The 17,114-nt window shown below is 56.7% G+C and overlaps 1 protein-coding gene and 1 non-coding gene across 7 annotated transcripts in view; both read right to left on the minus strand.

The window, feature by feature from the left end:
- Positions 1 to 269: 269 nt before the first annotated feature.
- Positions 270 to 341, minus strand: Trnat-cgu (transfer RNA threonine (anticodon CGU)). Its single transcript has one exon. It is a non-coding gene; the product is annotated as a tRNA-Thr (tRNA).
- Positions 342 to 4,651: 4,310 nt separating this feature from the next.
- The window catches only part of Mrtfb (myocardin related transcription factor B), a 170,812-nt gene continuing 158,349 nt past the window's right edge, over positions 4,652 to 17,114 (minus strand). For all 6 annotated transcript variants that reach the window (XM_070003449.1, XM_070003447.1, XM_070003446.1 and 3 more), the window contains 6 exons: positions 16,035 to 17,063; positions 14,141 to 14,260; positions 13,028 to 13,243; positions 12,671 to 12,814; positions 10,129 to 10,189; positions 4,652 to 7,407 (listed from right to left, as the gene is read on the minus strand). In XM_070003449.1, coding sequence (XP_069859550.1) covers positions 6,875 to 7,407; positions 10,129 to 10,189; positions 12,671 to 12,814; positions 13,028 to 13,243; positions 14,141 to 14,260; positions 16,035 to 17,063 — 2,103 coding nt within the window. In that variant the 3' untranslated portion in view covers positions 4,652 to 6,874. The remainder of the gene's footprint in view (positions 7,408 to 10,128; positions 10,190 to 12,670; positions 12,815 to 13,027; positions 13,244 to 14,140; positions 14,261 to 16,034; positions 17,064 to 17,114) is intronic.

Here is a 17,114-nt window from a genome sequence, read left to right on the forward strand (position 1 = left end):
GCGGGGCTCCCGCACCTCTGCAGGTGTCTGGGGCGGGAGGAACTTGGATTTAATGTTCGGAAGCAGCACAGGGGTCTTTGGGCCCGGGGAGGCCTGGCGGTTCCGGGGCTTGGGCCGCGTGTCCGGCAGCGCGGGGTGGGCAGAGGGCGGGCCCAGGGCAGGAAAACAGCGGCTCCCATTCGCAGCCACGGATCCTCGCCCGTCACCTTTGAAAAGTAGGCTTCCCCTAAAAATTCACCCCACCTTGCGAGACAGGGCAGCCACCCCACAGGCACGGACGGGGTTCGAACCCGTGATCTTCGGTTTACGAGACCGACGCCTTACCACTTGGCCACCGCGCCTGCGTTGGAGCGGCGGCCCGGAGATCCTCTATGCTGGCGCCGCTCCCGAGCGAGCGCCGGGCCCGCGGGCACGCGCGCAGCGCCGGCCCCGCCCAGGGCTGCCAGGGGGCGGGGCTCCGCGGCCGCGCACGCGCGCGGGGGCCGGGCTGTCAGAGCGCGGCCCGGGGCTGGGGTCCCCCGCATCTACGGGGAATTCGGGGGCCCGGCCTGCCGTCGCCGGCGGAGGGGAGGCGTGGGCCCGGTGTTTGTGGTTCGAATCCCAGCGTGGCGAGCGATCGTGCGATTGGGGGGGGGCAGCTGGTGTCGGAGCCTCAGTTTCCCCCTTGCAGCGGCGGAATGGCGGCAGTTATGATCATTCGCCGTCCAGCTTGGGATGGGGCTTAGCGAGGGCTGTGGTGGCAGCGGGCCGGAAGGAGGGGGGAGGGGGTCCGCCCCCGTCCCCGGTTGCCCCCGCCCAGGCCCCCCCCCCCCCCCCCCGCAGCGGGCGCCTTCGGCTCACGCCCGGTCACCCCGGCTCCTCGGGTTCGAGGCCAGCCCGGCGGGAAAGTCCGTGAGCCTCTGGCCTTCCGGGCAGCGCCGAGGCCCCACGGCAGCACCCGCGCCTCCCGGGCGCCCGGCTGTGCGCTCCGTCCGGGATGGGTAGGTGAGGGTGCCCGGATGTGGGCGGAGCCCTGGTGCCTGCCCCGCCCCCCGCGGGAGGCCCCGCCCCCGGGCGCCGCCCCTGGCCGGGCGGGGCCGCCGGGCTGCAGGTTTAACTGAGGCTGAAGGAAGGAGGCGGAAAGCCCGGGTGGCCAGCGAGGAAGGGCTCGGTTCACCCGAGAAGACACGCACTCCACCTGACATCGGTTACACAAGAATAAGACTCACCATGTGAGCCAGCGCCGTGGCTCACGCCTGTCATCCCAGCTACTCAGGAGGCTGAGATCTGAGGATCGCGGTTCAAAGCCAGCCCGGGCAGGAAAGACCGTGAGACTCCTATCTCCAATAAACCACCAGAAAACTGGAAGTGGCGCTGTGGCTCAAGTGGTAGAGCGTTGGCCTTGAGCTGAAGAGCTGAGGGGCAGCGCCCAGGCCCAGAGTTCAAGCCCCACGACCGACAAAATAAATAATTAAAAAATTATCGTTAAGGAGTAGAGAAGGGTTTCCACTCCAGCATCTCTGCTTTCTAAAGTATCTGTGTATTCTGAATTTTGAACAATAAATACTTCTGATGGCCAAGCTGCCCATCAGGCCTCCTGGGCTGTGGGACAGAGATTTATATTTGAGATGATCTGTCTGTCTGTCTGTCTGTCTACCTGCCTACCTATTTATCTACCAATAGTCCTGGGGCTTGAACTCAGGGCCTGGCAGTGTCCCTGGGCTTCTTTGCTCAAGGCTAGCGCTCTACCACTTGAGCCACAGTGCCACTTTGGCTTTTTCTGTTCATGTGGTACTGAGGAATCAAACCTAGGGCCTCTTATATGCAAGGCAAGCGCTCTACCACTGAGCCACCTTCCCAGCCCCAATATTTTTTTAAGGCAAATTTTCTTCTTGTAGCCCAGGCTGCCCTTGAACTTACCATCCTCCCTCAGCCTTTGTGTAAACTGCTATGAGCATTTTACCCATATGACAGAGAGCTGGTGTATGAAAGAATCCTTTATTTTTTAAGTTAATTAATGTTATATAACATTTCAAGAGTACTTTCTCACGGCTCTAGGGAAGTTTTCATCGGTAGGTAGAGCCCTTTTTCTAGACCTGCCATTTTGAAATCACTGTTACGTAAGTGGCGATCAACAAGCCAGGCATGGTAGCTCATGTGTGTAATCCCACTTACCTGGGAGGAAGCGATCAGAAGGATCTCAGTTCAAGGCTAGCCAAGGCAAAAAGTTAGCTTGAAAATACCCTCCCCCCCACCCCCCAGCAATGAAACAAGTCTGGGCTTGGTGGTGCATGCCTGTGATCCCAATTACTCAGGAAGTATAAATAGGAGGATTGTGGCCCAGGCACAAATGCAAGGCCCGATCCCTCAAATAACTGGGTCAGACAGGGCTGGTTGACATGGCAGCGTGCTTGCCTACCGGGTGCCAGGCCCCTGCGTTCACACCCTGGTCCTTCAGGCCTGTGTGCGGAGCTGCGTGCACAGGGTTAAGGATGGAGTACCTGTGCTGAAGTCTGCAGTGACTGTGGAGGTGTCTTCTGCCACCCGCCTCCAGCTGCTCCTCCCCGCTTGGTGAGTGATCACGTGGTCCCGCCCCTTGTCACCCTTCAAGGCACAGGGTGGGAGTTAGAGCAGCGCTGGGTCTGAGCCCTTCCCAAGGCCTTTATTTGTCCTTGTTATTTTTCTAGTAGAATCTTTGTTGTTTTTTTTTTTTTTTTTTGCCCAGATCTGTCTGGCCTTAGACCAAGACCTACAGCTCCCACAGTAGCTAGGGTGACAGGTATAAGCGACCACACCTGGCTTACTGATTGAGATGCTCTTTGCCTGGAACCATGATTCCCCTGATCTCTGCCTCTCAAGTAGCGAGGATTACAGACTTGAGTCACTCTGCCTGGACTACACTGCCCCATGCCATGCTAGCGTTGCCCTGTCAGTTGCTTTGCAGTAGATTTTTTTTTTGGTCTGTTTTGGGGCCTGGGTGCTGTCCCTCAGCTCTTCAGCTTATGGCTAGCATTCTACCACTTGAGCCACAGCGCCACTTCCGGCTTTTTTCTTTTTGCTTATGTGGTGCTGAGGAATCGAACCCAGGGCCTCAGGCATGCAAGGCAAGCGCTCTACCACTGAGCCACCTTCCCAGCCCCTGCAATAGGTTTTGAGGTTGGAAAATGCAGGTCCTCCAGCTTTGTTCTTTTAGTGGCTATTCTGGATCTTTCCATTTCATGTGTTTAGGATTCACTTGTCCACTTAAAGAAGCCAGTTGGGATTTTGGTAAGGAGTGTAAGTTGTAGAAGAGTTTGTTGGGGAGGGAGTAACTGCTGTCTTAAAAATAGTACAGTCAGGCACCAGTGGCTCATCTGAGGATCACAGTTCAAAGCCAGCCTGGGCAGGAAAGGCCAGGAGACTCTTATCTCCAATAAAACACCAAAAAATTGGAAGTGGTGCTGTGGCTTAAGTGGTAGAGCGCTTGCCTTGAGCTGAAGAACCGAGGGACAGCGCCCAGACCCAGAGTTCAAGCCCCACAACTGAAAAAAAAAATAGTACATCTTGGACTGGGAATGTGGCTTAGTGGTAGAGTGTTTGCCTAGTGTACATGAAGCCCTGGGTTGGATACCTTAGTACCACATAAGCAGAAAAAGCCAGAAGTGGTACTGTGGCTCAAGTGGTAAAATGCTAGCCTTCAGCTAAAGAAGCTCAAGGACAGTGCCCAGTCACTCTGGAGCTTCTGTATGCGACTGTGTGTGCTCCAGAGGGCCTTGGGTCAAAGGCAGTGTTTCATCACAGGTGATTTGGGCTCAGTCAGGCTCCTAGAAGGTGTCTCAACCTCTGGTTAGCTTTGGGTCTGGCTCAGGTGACCATAAAGGTGCCCACTGCGTGGCTTTTACCACCATGCGCAGCCATGTGTACAGCAGGGGCCTTGAAGAGGCCTAATGGAGACCTTCCAACTTCATCATGGGTGAGCATCAGCTATCACCGACTGTACCGCAGAGCATGTGAACGAAGGCTGAGTCTACAGGTTACTACCCTCCAGTTCATGGTGGCACTTGATCCTGCATGTAGAGATTGGGAGGTGGGCCTTGGGGAGAGGGTCGGGCTGGGTGTGTGTGTGAGTGTGCTGCTGGGATCAGAGCCCCGGGAAGGGGCTCGAGGGAGGCCGGGCATTAGCCCGTGTCCAGGTGAGGACACAGGAACACAGCGCCATCCTGGAAGCAGAGGCTGGGCCTCACTGGACACGGACTTTGGGTCCTTCAGCTGCCAGAACGGTGAGAAGTACGTTCTGTTCATAAGTGGCCCTGGCTCAGGGACATTCATGGGGCAGCCTGCACAGACTGAGACCCTTGGTCTGGGTTCTAGGATTTCAGCTGTCTGGGCGGAATCTGTGCTTTGCTGGTGCTGGAGGCTTCCAGTCCTTGGTGGTCTGGCACGCAGATGGGGCTGCCAGGGTCTCCCCAGTCGTCCGAGGTGCCCACAGACTAAACTCACCATGTTCTTCCTGAGGAACGCACTGAATTTGAAGGGTGTTTTGCTCATTATGTGAATGGTACAATTGGAGGGCCTGCTCGGAGTGTACTGGTGGTGCATTCATGGCGCGTGTGTTCACGTGTGTGTGGCACTGGGGTTGGTGGGGGCCTTGGACCCAGTCTTTTCTCTGCATTGCAAAAAATCACAGTTTGTTAAAATGGTTTCTTTTATTTGAGACACAAAAATGCAAAATCGCTGATATCAAACATTTCCCGACCAGCTACGATACCGCTATGTACAAAAGATCTGATGATAAATGTGCACACATATAAAAATACAGTATGCAGAACCTATGTACAGTACATGTGCAAAATGTATGGCATCAAACATGATAGGGGACTGATCTCAGGGCGCAAACAGCACGCACAAAGGCATCATGGTTTTTTTCTTAAGAAAACGACACAAGGCAAGCCGGGCGCCGTGGCTCAGGTCTGCAGACCCTGGCGACTCAGGAGGCTGAGAGCTGAGGATCACAGTTTGAAGCCAGCCCAAGCAGGGAAGTCCGTGACACTCATCTCCAATTAACCACCAAAAAAAGCCGAAGTGGCGCTGTGGCTCAAGTGGTAGAGCATCAGCCTTGAGCAAAAAGAAAAAAAGCTCAGACGGCGCCAGGCCCCGAGTTCAAGCCCCAGGCCCGGCACGAAGCGACGACGACGACGACACAACCGACACAAGGCGACGCACGAATGGACCCGGATTGCCATCGACTGGTTTATTCAGTGGACAGGGCTGGCGGACAGGCGCCTGCTCCTCCCCGCGGCGTGAGATGTTAAGACCTAAGTGACAGTGAGCGCGCGACCCTGGCCGACGGCGCCGCCTCTCCACCCGGCCCGGGCAGAGAGCGGGTCCGCGCCCGGCCCGAGCGCCCAGAGCTCGGCGCGCCCCCTGCCCCGCCGCGCCCCGCCTCACGCGGACACCGCCTCACCGCCTCGCGGACGGGCCTCGTGGCGGCTGTGGTGCACAGCGCCTCCTTTTGGCAAATACTTGGCAACGCCTTTGGTTTGCAGGACTGCAGGTCGCTGGAGGCCGAGCGGCGCTCCGTCCGGCTCCGCGGCTGGGGCGCGCGGCGCGTGCGCAGGGGTGACACCGGGTGCGGGTTCGGGGCTCTGCGCTTAACTTTGCCTGGCAGTTGGCACAGAGCTCGGCACACGCGGCCGCCGTGACCTCTGACCCCGCCTGGGCAGCACCTGGCGGATGTGAGATGGCCACGCTGCTGTCGCAGAGCGGGACGCTTCCCGGGCGCGGGGGGGGGGGGGGGGGGCTCCTGTAAACATGGACAGCTGGGGGGGGGGGGGAGGCTGCGGGGAGGAGGCCCTGGCGGGGAGGAGCGGTGCGGGTGCCCATGCTCCGCGGACAACCACTTTGCAAATCAACACGCAACCCTGAGCGCAAGGCCGGCGCGGGGAGGTCGGGGATGTCCGGGATGGAGGAGGAGGTGCGCGGTTCCGTTCCAGTTCTGGCCGCAGGGCGCTGGTCTCCGGCACCGGGGCGCCCGGTGGCCCCGACCTTCCAGTTAGCGTGGATCGTCCGGGGCCGGCCGTGTCCGCCTCCAGCGCTGCCCCCAGCTCCTGCGGGGAGGCGGCCGTGGAGGGGCCCCAGAGGCTCAGCCCGGTCTGAGGCGGGCCCGTGGGGGCCGTCACCGTCACCGTCAGGCGGCGGGGCGGGGCGGGGCGGGCGCAGGGGCGGGGCGGGGCGGGCGGTCCCGCCTAGGCAGCAGCCGCGGCCTCCGCGCTGGGCGCGCACGTGCGTGGGGGTCCTGTACAGTAGGCGCGTTTCAGGAAAGCGCTAGAAGCCAGCGGGGGGCGCCGGGGTCCCCGCCCCGCCGCGGCGGCTCCCACCCGGGAGACTGAGATCCCCGAGGGGGTCGGCGGGAGGGGGGGTCGGCTCGAGGGGGGCACCGCGCGGAGCTCGCTCGCGAGAAGTGACAGCACGGCAGCCGTCTGTGTGTGAAAAAGCCTCCAGTTTTTCAGTCCGGCGAGGGGTCGGCACGGGTGCGGGGACATCCAGTTACAAGGCGGAGGGAGGGCGGCGGCTCCGGTTCCCTGGAACGACTCAGCCACCTGACCCGGGATGGGCGGGGATGGCGCGGGCATCCGCCCCAGCGCTGCTCAGAAGGTTCCGGGCCTTTCCCGGGATTGTCTGGTGTCCGTGTTTTACAGCATGGGAACCCGGAGATCTACCATGAGATCCCCGAACTCCACGGTAAACTACAGACGCGTCCGGCGGCCGGCGGCCGGGGTCCCCCGCGCCCCTCCCCTTCCTGTGCCCGTGGAAGTCCGCGCGGAGCCTGCGGGGCGGCAGGTGCGTGTCTCTGTGGCCGGCTTCCCGGCCCCCCTCCTCCTCGCGCTCCGGCCCGCGAGCGGTGTGCGGCAGCGCCTTAGTCCCAGGGCAGCGGCAGGTCCTGGGGGTCCAGAAACTCGGCGGAGAACATGCTGGGCGCGGTGGCGCTGAGGGGGGTGAGCCCCGAGGACGAGCTGGGCAGGGTGATGTCCAGCCACTCCATGCTGTCCAGGTTGGAGTCTGAGAGGTCGAGAGACAGGCAGGGGGTGCCCGCGGCGAAGGGCGCGTCGGCCGTCTCCATGGGCGCCGGCGAGGGCTCGAGCGCAGGCTGGCTCAGCAGCTCGGCCTGCAGGTCCTCGATCAGGCAGAAGGCCTCTCTGTCCTCGGCCGCGCCCTGCAGCGGGGTGACGTCGCCGGCCGGAGGCAAGGTTCCGTCCAGAAAGGCTTCCAGCTGGTTCTCCAGGCTGGCCGAGAGGCTGCTCAGGGGCTCTAAGGCTACAGGGGGCGCCATCTGGACTTGGGGCGGCGGCCGGGACACCACGGTGTTGACCGGCATGGTGGTGATGCTGGCTGTCACTGGTCTCATCTTGGAGATCGGGGAGGGCTCTTCTTTGATAGGGAGGGAGATCTCTGTGTAAAGTGATGGACACGATTAGCAAAGAATTCAGGCACCAGTGGCTAACTTACTACTTTGACTCCTCCTTGCATCTTGGAACAGAGAACTGTGGGATCAGCCTAAGTCCCCATCACCTGCGGGGTGGGTAAAGAAAACCGGCCCAGACACGCAGGGCACAAAGAAGGAAAGGATGCTATGTGCCAGCGCATGGATGGAACTAGAGAGCATGATGTTAAATGAATTCTGCCAGAATTAGAAAGAAATCATATTTTCTCTTATACATGGGATCTAGATTAAAAAACAAACACCTGAAAACAGAGGAGGGTAACAGAGGGGAAGCAGCGGGGGGTGGGGGGGAGGGGAGATGAGGCACTGGTGAACGCATGGATGGAAGAATGAACAGCACAGTGGAACTTTCCTAAGATTAGATTCCGCGTGTGAGCCACCAGCGCCCGGCTTGATGTGTGTCTTAAGCACAGATTATGTTATTCCTCGCTAGGTCAAGTGGCAAGTTATTGGCCCCTGCTGTAGTCACATGTGTACACAACCAACCTCCTTCACTTTTATGAGGATTAGCTGGCTTTGTTTTATGCAGACCCACTAGGAGAACCAACTAATGGCAGGTCTTACAGCTCAGCTGTAAAGTGGACACTTTAATAGGTGAGAGCACGGCCTTGGAGCATGGGCTGTGCACGTTCAGCAGTGCCGCCCTTCCTCACCCAGCAACCTAGCCCGTGAGCAGGCTTGTGCTGTGCCCAGCGTCCTAGCCTGTGAGCAGGCTTGTGCTGTGCCCAGCGTCCTAGCCCGTGAGCAGGCTTGTGCTGTGCCCAGCGTCCTAGCCCGTGAGTAGGCTTGTGCTGTGCCCAGCGTCCTAGCCCGTGAGCAGGCTTGTGCTGTGCCCAGCGTCCTAGCCCGTGAGCAGGCTTGTGCTGTGTCCAGCGTCCTAGCCCGTGAGCAGGCTTGTGCTCTGTGCTTACACCCTTGTTCCACTTGCTGCTGGCATCAGCAGTAGGATGAAGTAGCACACAGCTTCACCTCGTAATAAGAAAAGCTCTCTCTTTTAGAAAGTAATTGTTTGCTGGCTTTTGCACTTTCATTTCCAAGTGTAGGCTGTAATATGATGCTTGCTCATCATTTACGAAGTCTTTTACCAGGTTTAGAAAAAAAATTTGGGGGGGCAGTTGTGGGGCTTAAACTCTGCTCAAGGCGAGCACTCTACCACTTTGAGCTCCATTTCTGGTTTTCTAGTGGTTAATTGGAAATAGTCTCACAGGGAGTTTTCTGCCTGTGCTGGCTTTGAAGTGTGATCTTCAGATCTCAGCCTCCTGAGTAGCTGCGATTACAGGTGTGAGCTACCAGTGCCTGGTTACATTTTATTTTATTTATTTTTTTGTCAGTTGTGGGGCTTGAACTCTGGGCCTGGGCGCTGTCCCTCAGCTCTTCAGCTCAAGGTGAGCGCTCTACCACTTGAGCTACAGCACCACTTCCGGTTTTCGAGTGGTTTACTGGAGATAGGAGTTTCTCGGACTTTCTTGCCTGGGCTGGCTTTGAACCGTGATCCTCAGATCTCCACCTCCTGAGTAGCTAGGATGACAGGTGCGAGCCACCGGTGCCTGGCACATTTTACTTTTTAACCATCACATTAGAACATGGATTGCCTCTTAAAAAGCCCATGGTTGAGATGCACCATGAGCTTATTTTGCAAGGCCAATATAGTTCTTAGCAAAACCCACACTCCACATGCCACTGCCTGTAGTCATGTGTCAGAACTCTCTTTGGTGCCAAGTTTCCAACTAGAACATCAACCTCACTGTCAAAAGTGCCTGGTACCAATGGAGACATTTCATCACACTGAAAATGTCAAAGAAAACTTCTTCCATCAGGGTCAATTAAAAAGTACTTTGAAACAGCCAGGCGGCGGTGGTTCTTGCTTGTCATCGTAGCTTGTCAGGAGACTGAGATCTGAGGATCTCGGTTCAAAGCCAGCCTGGGCAGGAAAACTGTGAGACTCTTATCTCCAATAAACCATTCAGAAAACCGGAAGTGGCGCTGTGGCTCAAGTGGTAGAGTGCTAGCCTTGAGCTGAAGAGCTGAGGGACAGTGCCCAGGCGCAGAGTTCAGGCCCCACGACCGATTAAAAAAAAAAAAAAAGTACTTTGAAACAGCAAATAACTTTTGTCCTTTTTTTTTTTGTCAGTGCTGGAGACTGAACTCAGGGCCTTGCATAGGCTAGGCAAGTGCTCTAGCACTGAGCTATAATCACAGCTCTTGAACTTTTGAAATAGATTTTATACTTACTTTGAAGGCCACGTAAGCACAGGCAAAGATACCCTTGTTGTTATTTTGTGGTGGACCGACCGCTACCTCTGTTAAGACTTTGTGCTGTAAATCTGAGTCTTTGAGCCCAGGTGACTTGCTGGCCCAGGACTAACGCAGCCTGGGAGGGCCCTGGACACACAGACCTGAAATGGAAACTGCCTCTATGCTGTGCCTGGGAAATGGTCTTTGCTTTTCATCTGGCATGTGTCTATGGAGACCCAGCATCGCGTACTGTGTGAACTCATCAGCGGCCTTCTCTCCTTGTACTACAAGTTGTCTTAACGGCCTTAAACGAAACAGATTTAAAAACAAGTGCTAGGATTAGCTCTTTCTTGGTGTGCGCAGGTGAGCTGAGCTGGAGGGACACTCTTGGGCATGTGTGTGTGTGTGGTCAGGTCCTGCCTGACTTCACCTACCTCCACTCTTTATGAGGATGTCGAAGAGGTCGTCCATCTGCTGGCTGTGCGCGGTGGAAATCTGCAGAAGAGAACACCGTGTTAGCCAGCTGCCCAAGTGTGCTGTGCCACCTCCCAGCACATGCCATTCTACCATGTGGTTTTCTGGGAAACACTGAGGGCACCTGAGAATGAGGCCAAGTGTCACAGCTGTGTAGGTAAACTGAGAGCAGAGCAAGAAGTCAGCTCAGAGCACTTCTGCGCGTCCTCATTTCCTGTCACAGAACCACTTTTTCAAAGGTGTCTAGAACTTTGAGTGCCTTCATTAACTGGCCTGTTTAGGAAATTTGGTTGTCATCTCTCATTTCTCCTAGTTTCATGAAAGGTCAGATAACAGTTTGGTTTGACTTTTAATGTAACTCCATTTTCATTTTCAGTCTGTCTGTTGGGGCCTAATACAACAGTTAGTCCCCCAAAAAAAAAAAAAAAAAAAAAAGAGTGCCTTCATTCACTTAGGCAAAAAGCTGTACATCAACAGACGGCCACATCACGTAGTGCATGCTTTGCCAGCTTTGACTTTTACCTACTGAACAAGAAGCTGCCTTTAATGTAAATGAGACATTTAGTTCCTGACAGCCGCTGACCTGTTTCCTGTGCCCTCTCTAACATTTTTCTCATCAGCCTATGTTCTTCCAGTGTGTTAGTTTGCTTTGGGCAGGGCTGGGCCTCACACTTGCTAGCAGGCGCTCTACTGCTTGAGCCTCACTCCCTACCTCATTTTGTTTTCATCGTTTTTCAAATAGGGTCTTGGTTTTAGCTGGTCTGAACCATGATCCTCCTGTTATTCTTCCCACGTAGCTGGGACACACAGGGGCAAGCCAGTGCTCCCAGCGTTTTATTGGTTGAGAAGGGATCAGGCAACTTTTTGTCTGGGCGGTCCAGTCCTCAGCCTTCTGGGAGCTAGCATTACAGACCCGTCTGCACAGATCTGTGGATGTAAATGGATCCACGGTAGGGTCTCTTTTTGGCAGACATGAGAAGAATTAAGATTCTTTTACTCTGTAATTACTTTGAGATTTATGCCTTTAGGAATAGTTCTTTCCTTTTTATTTCTAAGTGGTATTGCTGGACTTCTTCGTTCACCTGCTATTGGACACTTTGGGTTTCTAATTGAGTTGCCAGGAAAATGTGGGTACAAGTCTTTGTAAAAACATATGCTTTTTCCTCTTTGGCAAAAATTTAAGACTGGAGTAGCTAGACGATTGAGTGGATAGACCTGCAACTCTTTTTAAATTAGCTTATAAGGAAAGAGATTTTACTGTTCCATTTTGACATATTTACCATAACAGACCTCAGCCTCCTGAGTGGCTGGGATTACAGGGGTGAGCCACCAGCGCCCAGCTACTCACACATTTCGTATTCCCATCAACAGGGTGAGATTTCTTGGTGTTCACATTTACACGGCTGGTTTGTAAATGCTGGGTGTGTCATGAGGTATGTAGTGATGTCACAGTGGTTTTATTGGCATTTCCCTGAGGACTAAATGGCTGGGCGCCTTCCCACATGCTTCCCTGCCTGTTATTTTTTTGGTGAAATGCTTGACTCTTGCCAACAGCAGGTGGTCTGTGTTGTTTAGGCATCGGCCCTGAGCCTGTGTCTGTGTTTAATGTAGGACTATGGAGAACGTCAGGCATCTGTCGCTGCCCTGACTGCCCCAGCCCTCTGTGGCAGGTCTGCGGGCATGGAGCTTAGGGCGGGCTGGGCTGCGGCTTGCAGTGCGCCGGAGGTTGCACGGAGGTGCTGGCTGCACTGGGTTGTCTGGGTCCTTGGCTGGGCGCTGCCTAGACAGACCATGGAGCGGGGGCAGCACAACCGTCAGACTCCCTCTGTCTACATGAGTGAGGGCCAGTCCTGCCGGGGTCCACTGAGGAACATGCCAGCAGGGCCGTTCCTTGCGTCCTCTAGGAAGAGGTGGGCCTTCCTCAAAAAGGAAGTTAAGTGGGGGAGCTCTAGGAGGCAGGAATGTCAGGAGGTGCTCAGGGTGGTGGGTGAGATGCTGCTGGATGGACTATGAACTGGCGTGCTCCCCCGCCCCGCTCAGGGGAGAGAGAGGCACCGGAGGCCACCCGGGCACTAGGTGGTGAAGTCTGCAGAGCTGGGGGGCTGGCCTGCCAGGAGCGAGTGCATTGGAGGTGTGCAGCCCTGACTGACGGCCTGGCAAATGGTGGGTTTAATAAAGCCAAGGGAAACGGGAGAAGTGCCATCCTGGATGGAATAGCAACGTTTAAGGACATCTCACATAAATAATTCTTTGGACCCAACCAAAACATGAGGTCACAACTCCGTGTGTTGCAGGGGCGAGTTTCTGAATGGCCGGTAGCCAAAGGGTGTGCAAAAGTGTCTGGGGTTCTTCCTAACGTCCTTTCAGTGGTGCACAGCTAGGTAAAATGGAAGGCTCCTGTCCTGGGCATAATTTTTGTGTTTCGATGGCGGCAAGTTGTTGTGGGAACAGATGCCGGCCTGTGGCCTGTGCGCTGGGCGCGGTGCTTGCTCACTCGCTCACCTCCGGGAGGGCCGGGGCTGGGGCCGCGCTGCGCGTCTGCTTGATGGCCTCCTCGTAGCGGGGCGGGTCTTTAGTCTTGGTGACAGGGGTCCCAAACAGAGAGTGCTGGACGACAAATGGCTGGGCTGGAGGGGGCGAGCTGGGCTGTGTCAAACAGAGGGGGAGGGGTCAGCCGGACGCTCACCGGGCTGTGGGCAGGCGCCATCATGGTGTTCTGACCATGTCGCCCCATCAGTACCAACTGCAGCCACTCCATGTGTGACGCCCAGGCACTGGAATGACTGAACCCAGCACGCACCGCGCCCGAGGTCAGCCGCCCACCCAGCATGCACCACGCCCCATGGTCATCATAGTTACCTTGCTGGGCACGCTGGGCCCGTTCTGCAGGGGAGGAAGTGGGGCGACTCGCGGCCCATTCTGCGGGGGAGCAAGCGGGGCAGCAAGCGGGACAGCTCTGGCGGGAAGCGTGCTGTTGGCGGCCTTAGTGATGAAGGGCTGGGGCGCGGCGGGGACTGCGGGGGCAGGCTGTCTCTGATATGGAAGGATCGCAGTGGGCGCTGAGGTTGTAAAAACCTGGAATGAACGCGTGTTTCTCTGTCAGCCTGTCCTTTGCAGACAACCCAGTCTGAGTGCTGCGAAGGGCCAGGGAATCCCATGCGTGAGGCCTGTGAGCAGCCTCTGGGGAAGGCCTCCGGCAGTGGAGGTGAAGGGGCTGGGCGCCCCGGGCTGGCATCAGTGTCTGAGCACACCCCCACTCAGGATCTGCCTCCCCAGCGTCTGCCACTCCCAACATGACTGGGAAGTGCCAAAGCCATGTGGACTCCATCTTCCTGCGTCCACGCAGACAAACGGGACAGGGGAGTGCTGGAGAGCCTTCCTGCTTCAGCACTTTCTAGAACTGCCTCAAGTCAAGCCTCCGCACTGTGTCGCTCCCTGGAGACTGGGGAGCGCTGCACAGCTGCCTGAACACACGCCAACACAGCGTCCCACCGGGCGCTGGCGGAAGCCTAGTCTGCCCTAGGCACTAGGCACTGTTGGCTCTTAATACACGAGATGACAAACTCTTTATATACATACACGTGTGTGTGTCTGTGTGTGTGAGTGAGAGAGAGAGAGAGAGAGAGAGAGAACACGAGTACTTGAGATAAAAATAATCAAGTATCTTCCTCTTCTGTTCTCAGGGAACAGCAGATTTAATTCACAAAGAAATGTATTTTAAAACAGTAAATTCAATATATGAGAATTTAAAAAGTACTTCTGCAACTCACCTGGAGGAGAGTTAACTATCAAGCTGTCTTTAGTGCTAAAGAGCCCCTCAATCCCAGAGAATGGGACATAGTAGCCCAGCAGCCTCCAATCTAAGGCTCCTCTGATGGCGGGGACCGGGGCACTGGGGAGCTTCCCGAGGCCCAGGCCTCCTCCAGGAGGAAGAGCAGCTGTGCTCTTGGGCGGCACCCTGGCCTGACTGACCTGAGGCTGGCTGAGCACGTGCTGTGGGAAAGTGTCTTGCTTCTGAGGCCCGGCGGGGGCCAGGCCGGAGGGCAAGGCCGCAGCTGCTATCTGAGGCTGGATTCCTGCTTGTTGCGGCGTCTAGGAGGTGAACAGAAATCAAGGAAAAATCAATGGGCGAAGCAAAACTGGAACCAAGAATTGCCAATTGTATCTAAAATGAGACACCATGTTGATAATGTCCTCTCATCTGTACAGATCTGAGTCTTGTTTTTGTTTTTGCCAGTCTTAGGGCTTGAACTCAAGGCCTGGACGCTGGCCGAGCTGCTTTTTGCTTAAGGCTCGTACTCTACCACTTGAGTCACAGCGCCACTTCTGGCTTTTTCTGTGTATGTAGTACTGAGGAATTGAACCCAGGGCTTTAGGCATGCTAGGCAAGCACTCTACCACTAAGCTACCTTCCCAGCCCAGATCTGACTCTTAACTGTTTTTTCAAATTTAATTTTAACCCATACCTATGTACCATTAATGGGGTGCCATGGGTGGATGTTTTGATAGCGTACATATTATACTTAAGGTTTAAAAGTCAGGTGAAACTTTTATCTTTCTGGTGCTGAGTGATGAACCAGGGCTCCACGTGCCAGGCCAGTGCCCTGCCACTCTATCACGTCTCCACTCTGTCATTTCTTTAGGAAAACGTTCACAGCTTTTCTCCTGGCTTTATGGAGGGGTCATCTGTAGTGACCCTACTGTGCAACAGCAGGCAGGACTCCCTCTCCTCTTTATTTTTGTTTACTTTTGTCGGTAGTGGGGCTTGAACCTGTGGCCTAGGAGCTGTCCTCGAGCTTTTTCATGAGGCTAGCACTCTACCACTTTGAGCCACACCTCCGCTTCTGGTTTTCTGGTGGTTAACTAGTGATGAGTGTCGTGGATTTTCCTGCCCAGACTGGCTTCAAACCGGGAACCCTAGATAGACCTCAGCCTCCCAAGTGGCTGGATCATAGTTATGATCCAGCCCGCCAACCAGCTTTCCCAGGTGAACCTGAGCAGGGCCGACCCAGCATCCATCAGCTGGCCCTTCCATCTGCACAGGGAGCAGTTTCCACCAGAAAACTGGGAACTGAACGGGGCTGCGTAGTAGCTCTGCCCACGGTAGGGCAGGATTGTACATTTCACAGCAGCAAGGAAATCTGTGAGCCCCAACTCCACGATCCCTGTTTAAACATGCACCAAGGAGCTTGGGGCGGCCGGCCATATGCTGGGTCCTCACAGGCTTGGATAAAATCTGGGTTCATTTCTGTATCAGCTCTAATGAAAAATTGTGTGTGTGTGTGTGTGTGTGTGAGAGATATGTCTTTTAAAGAGACAGCATGGATTTCTCTCTGCTGTTACAGATATCAAGACCAAGAAGCACTGGTCCACATGGTCTGTTGTGACTTACAGCCCACAGGTGGTTAAAACCTACCCAGTGGTACTACACAGAAGCGACTCGGGCAGATGGGAGGTGAGAAGTTACGTGGAGAACTGGGGGCCTGGAGCTCCCGCGCCCCTGCCCTAGGGCTGTGGGTGAGGCAGCGTCACATCACCAGCGCCTTCTAGGATCCAGATCTGGGGGTCAGAAGACCTGGGTCTAGAGGTCCTTAGCCAGAAGTGGGGTCTGTCGTTGGGGCCCCTCTGGGGAAGGGGGAATTGATGTTGGGGCTGTGCTAAAGGGCAGCCACTGGTGTTCTAAAGGGTCTCTACGCCCGACACGGTTCACTGAGGGGAACAGCAGGAACAGAAAGGCCTGTGTTCACTGGATGAAAATGGGGCTAGCCCTCCACTTGTGAACGGTTTCCCTGCCAGTGGTGAAGCCACTGGGGGGGGGGGGGAGGAGTAAAAGCGACTCGGCATGATGGGCCGATGCGCATCCCACCTGGAGCTTGAGGCCGCCCACCGGGAGCTGCACTGAGGTGACGGCTGAGCCCTGGATGGAGACGGGGAGCAGCAGCTGGGCCGTCTGCGTGGTGAGCAAGGCCTGCGGCTGGGCGACCACGGTGGGCGGCTGTCCCTGGGGGCTCACATAGAACTGCGAGACGATGCTCTGCGGCTCGGCCGGCGCCTCCTGCTTGATGACCACGGCCTTTTTGGCCACGAGGGCCTGGCCGCCGGTGGACACGGGCTGGCTTCCCGAGTGGCCGGCCACGGGGCCAGGCTGCCGCGGGCTGGAGCAGTCCGGGAGCGAGGCCTCGTCCTTGACGGTGGGAGGCACGCTGCTGCCCTGCTTTGGGTCCGACATGCTGACGGGATGTGGGGCCGTGCCGGGCTGGGGCTCGGGGGGCCGCTGCTGCTGTTGGCCTCGTTTCTCCACCTCCAGCTGCATCTTGAGAACCTCCACGAGCTTCTGCTCCTGCTCCAGCTTCCGCTTCAGCTCCTCGATCTGCTTCTCCTTCTCCTGAAGCTTGCGGTCCTTCTCGGCCGCGTCCTGCTCCAGGGTGGACAGCGTGCTGCTGGCGGGGCTCAGGCTGTCCTCGTGGTTCGCCACTCTCAGCGGGGACGAGCACAGGAACTGCGAGGGTGACATCATGGTCATGATCTCGGTCAGCGTGTCGGCCATGGCTGCGTCGTCGGTGCTGAGGCTGGACTGCTCGGAGGGCGCGGGGGAGATGGGCAGGGGGGAGTGAGCGGCGTCCGCAGGGGTGGGGTGGCTGGCTCCGGCAGGCGGCAGCTCCGCCTTGAGCGTGGGGACAGGGCCCGGCCCGGCAGCACTGGGCAGCGCTGTGACCGGCAGGGCCACGGCGACCTCCGGGTTACTGGTGACGATGGCAGCGGAGGCCGCCACCATGCCGCCCGCAGCAAGGCCGCCGCCTGCCTCCTGGAAGGGCTTCAGGCGCTCGATGAGGTCCGGCTTGGTGCCCGACACTGGCAGTCCCCTTAATTTCAACTCTGTCTTCAGTTCTGATACCTGGTGGCACAAAGAAATCACATCTCTGGGTTTATAGGGATGTGGCGGAGC

Source organism: Dipodomys merriami, unplaced genomic scaffold (genome assembly GCF_024711535.1).
Source record: "Dipodomys merriami isolate MVZ:Mamm:240054 unplaced genomic scaffold, mDipMer1.0.p SCAF_60, whole genome shotgun sequence".
In the NCBI taxonomy this organism is placed as follows: domain Eukaryota; kingdom Metazoa; phylum Chordata; class Mammalia; order Rodentia; family Heteromyidae; genus Dipodomys; species Dipodomys merriami.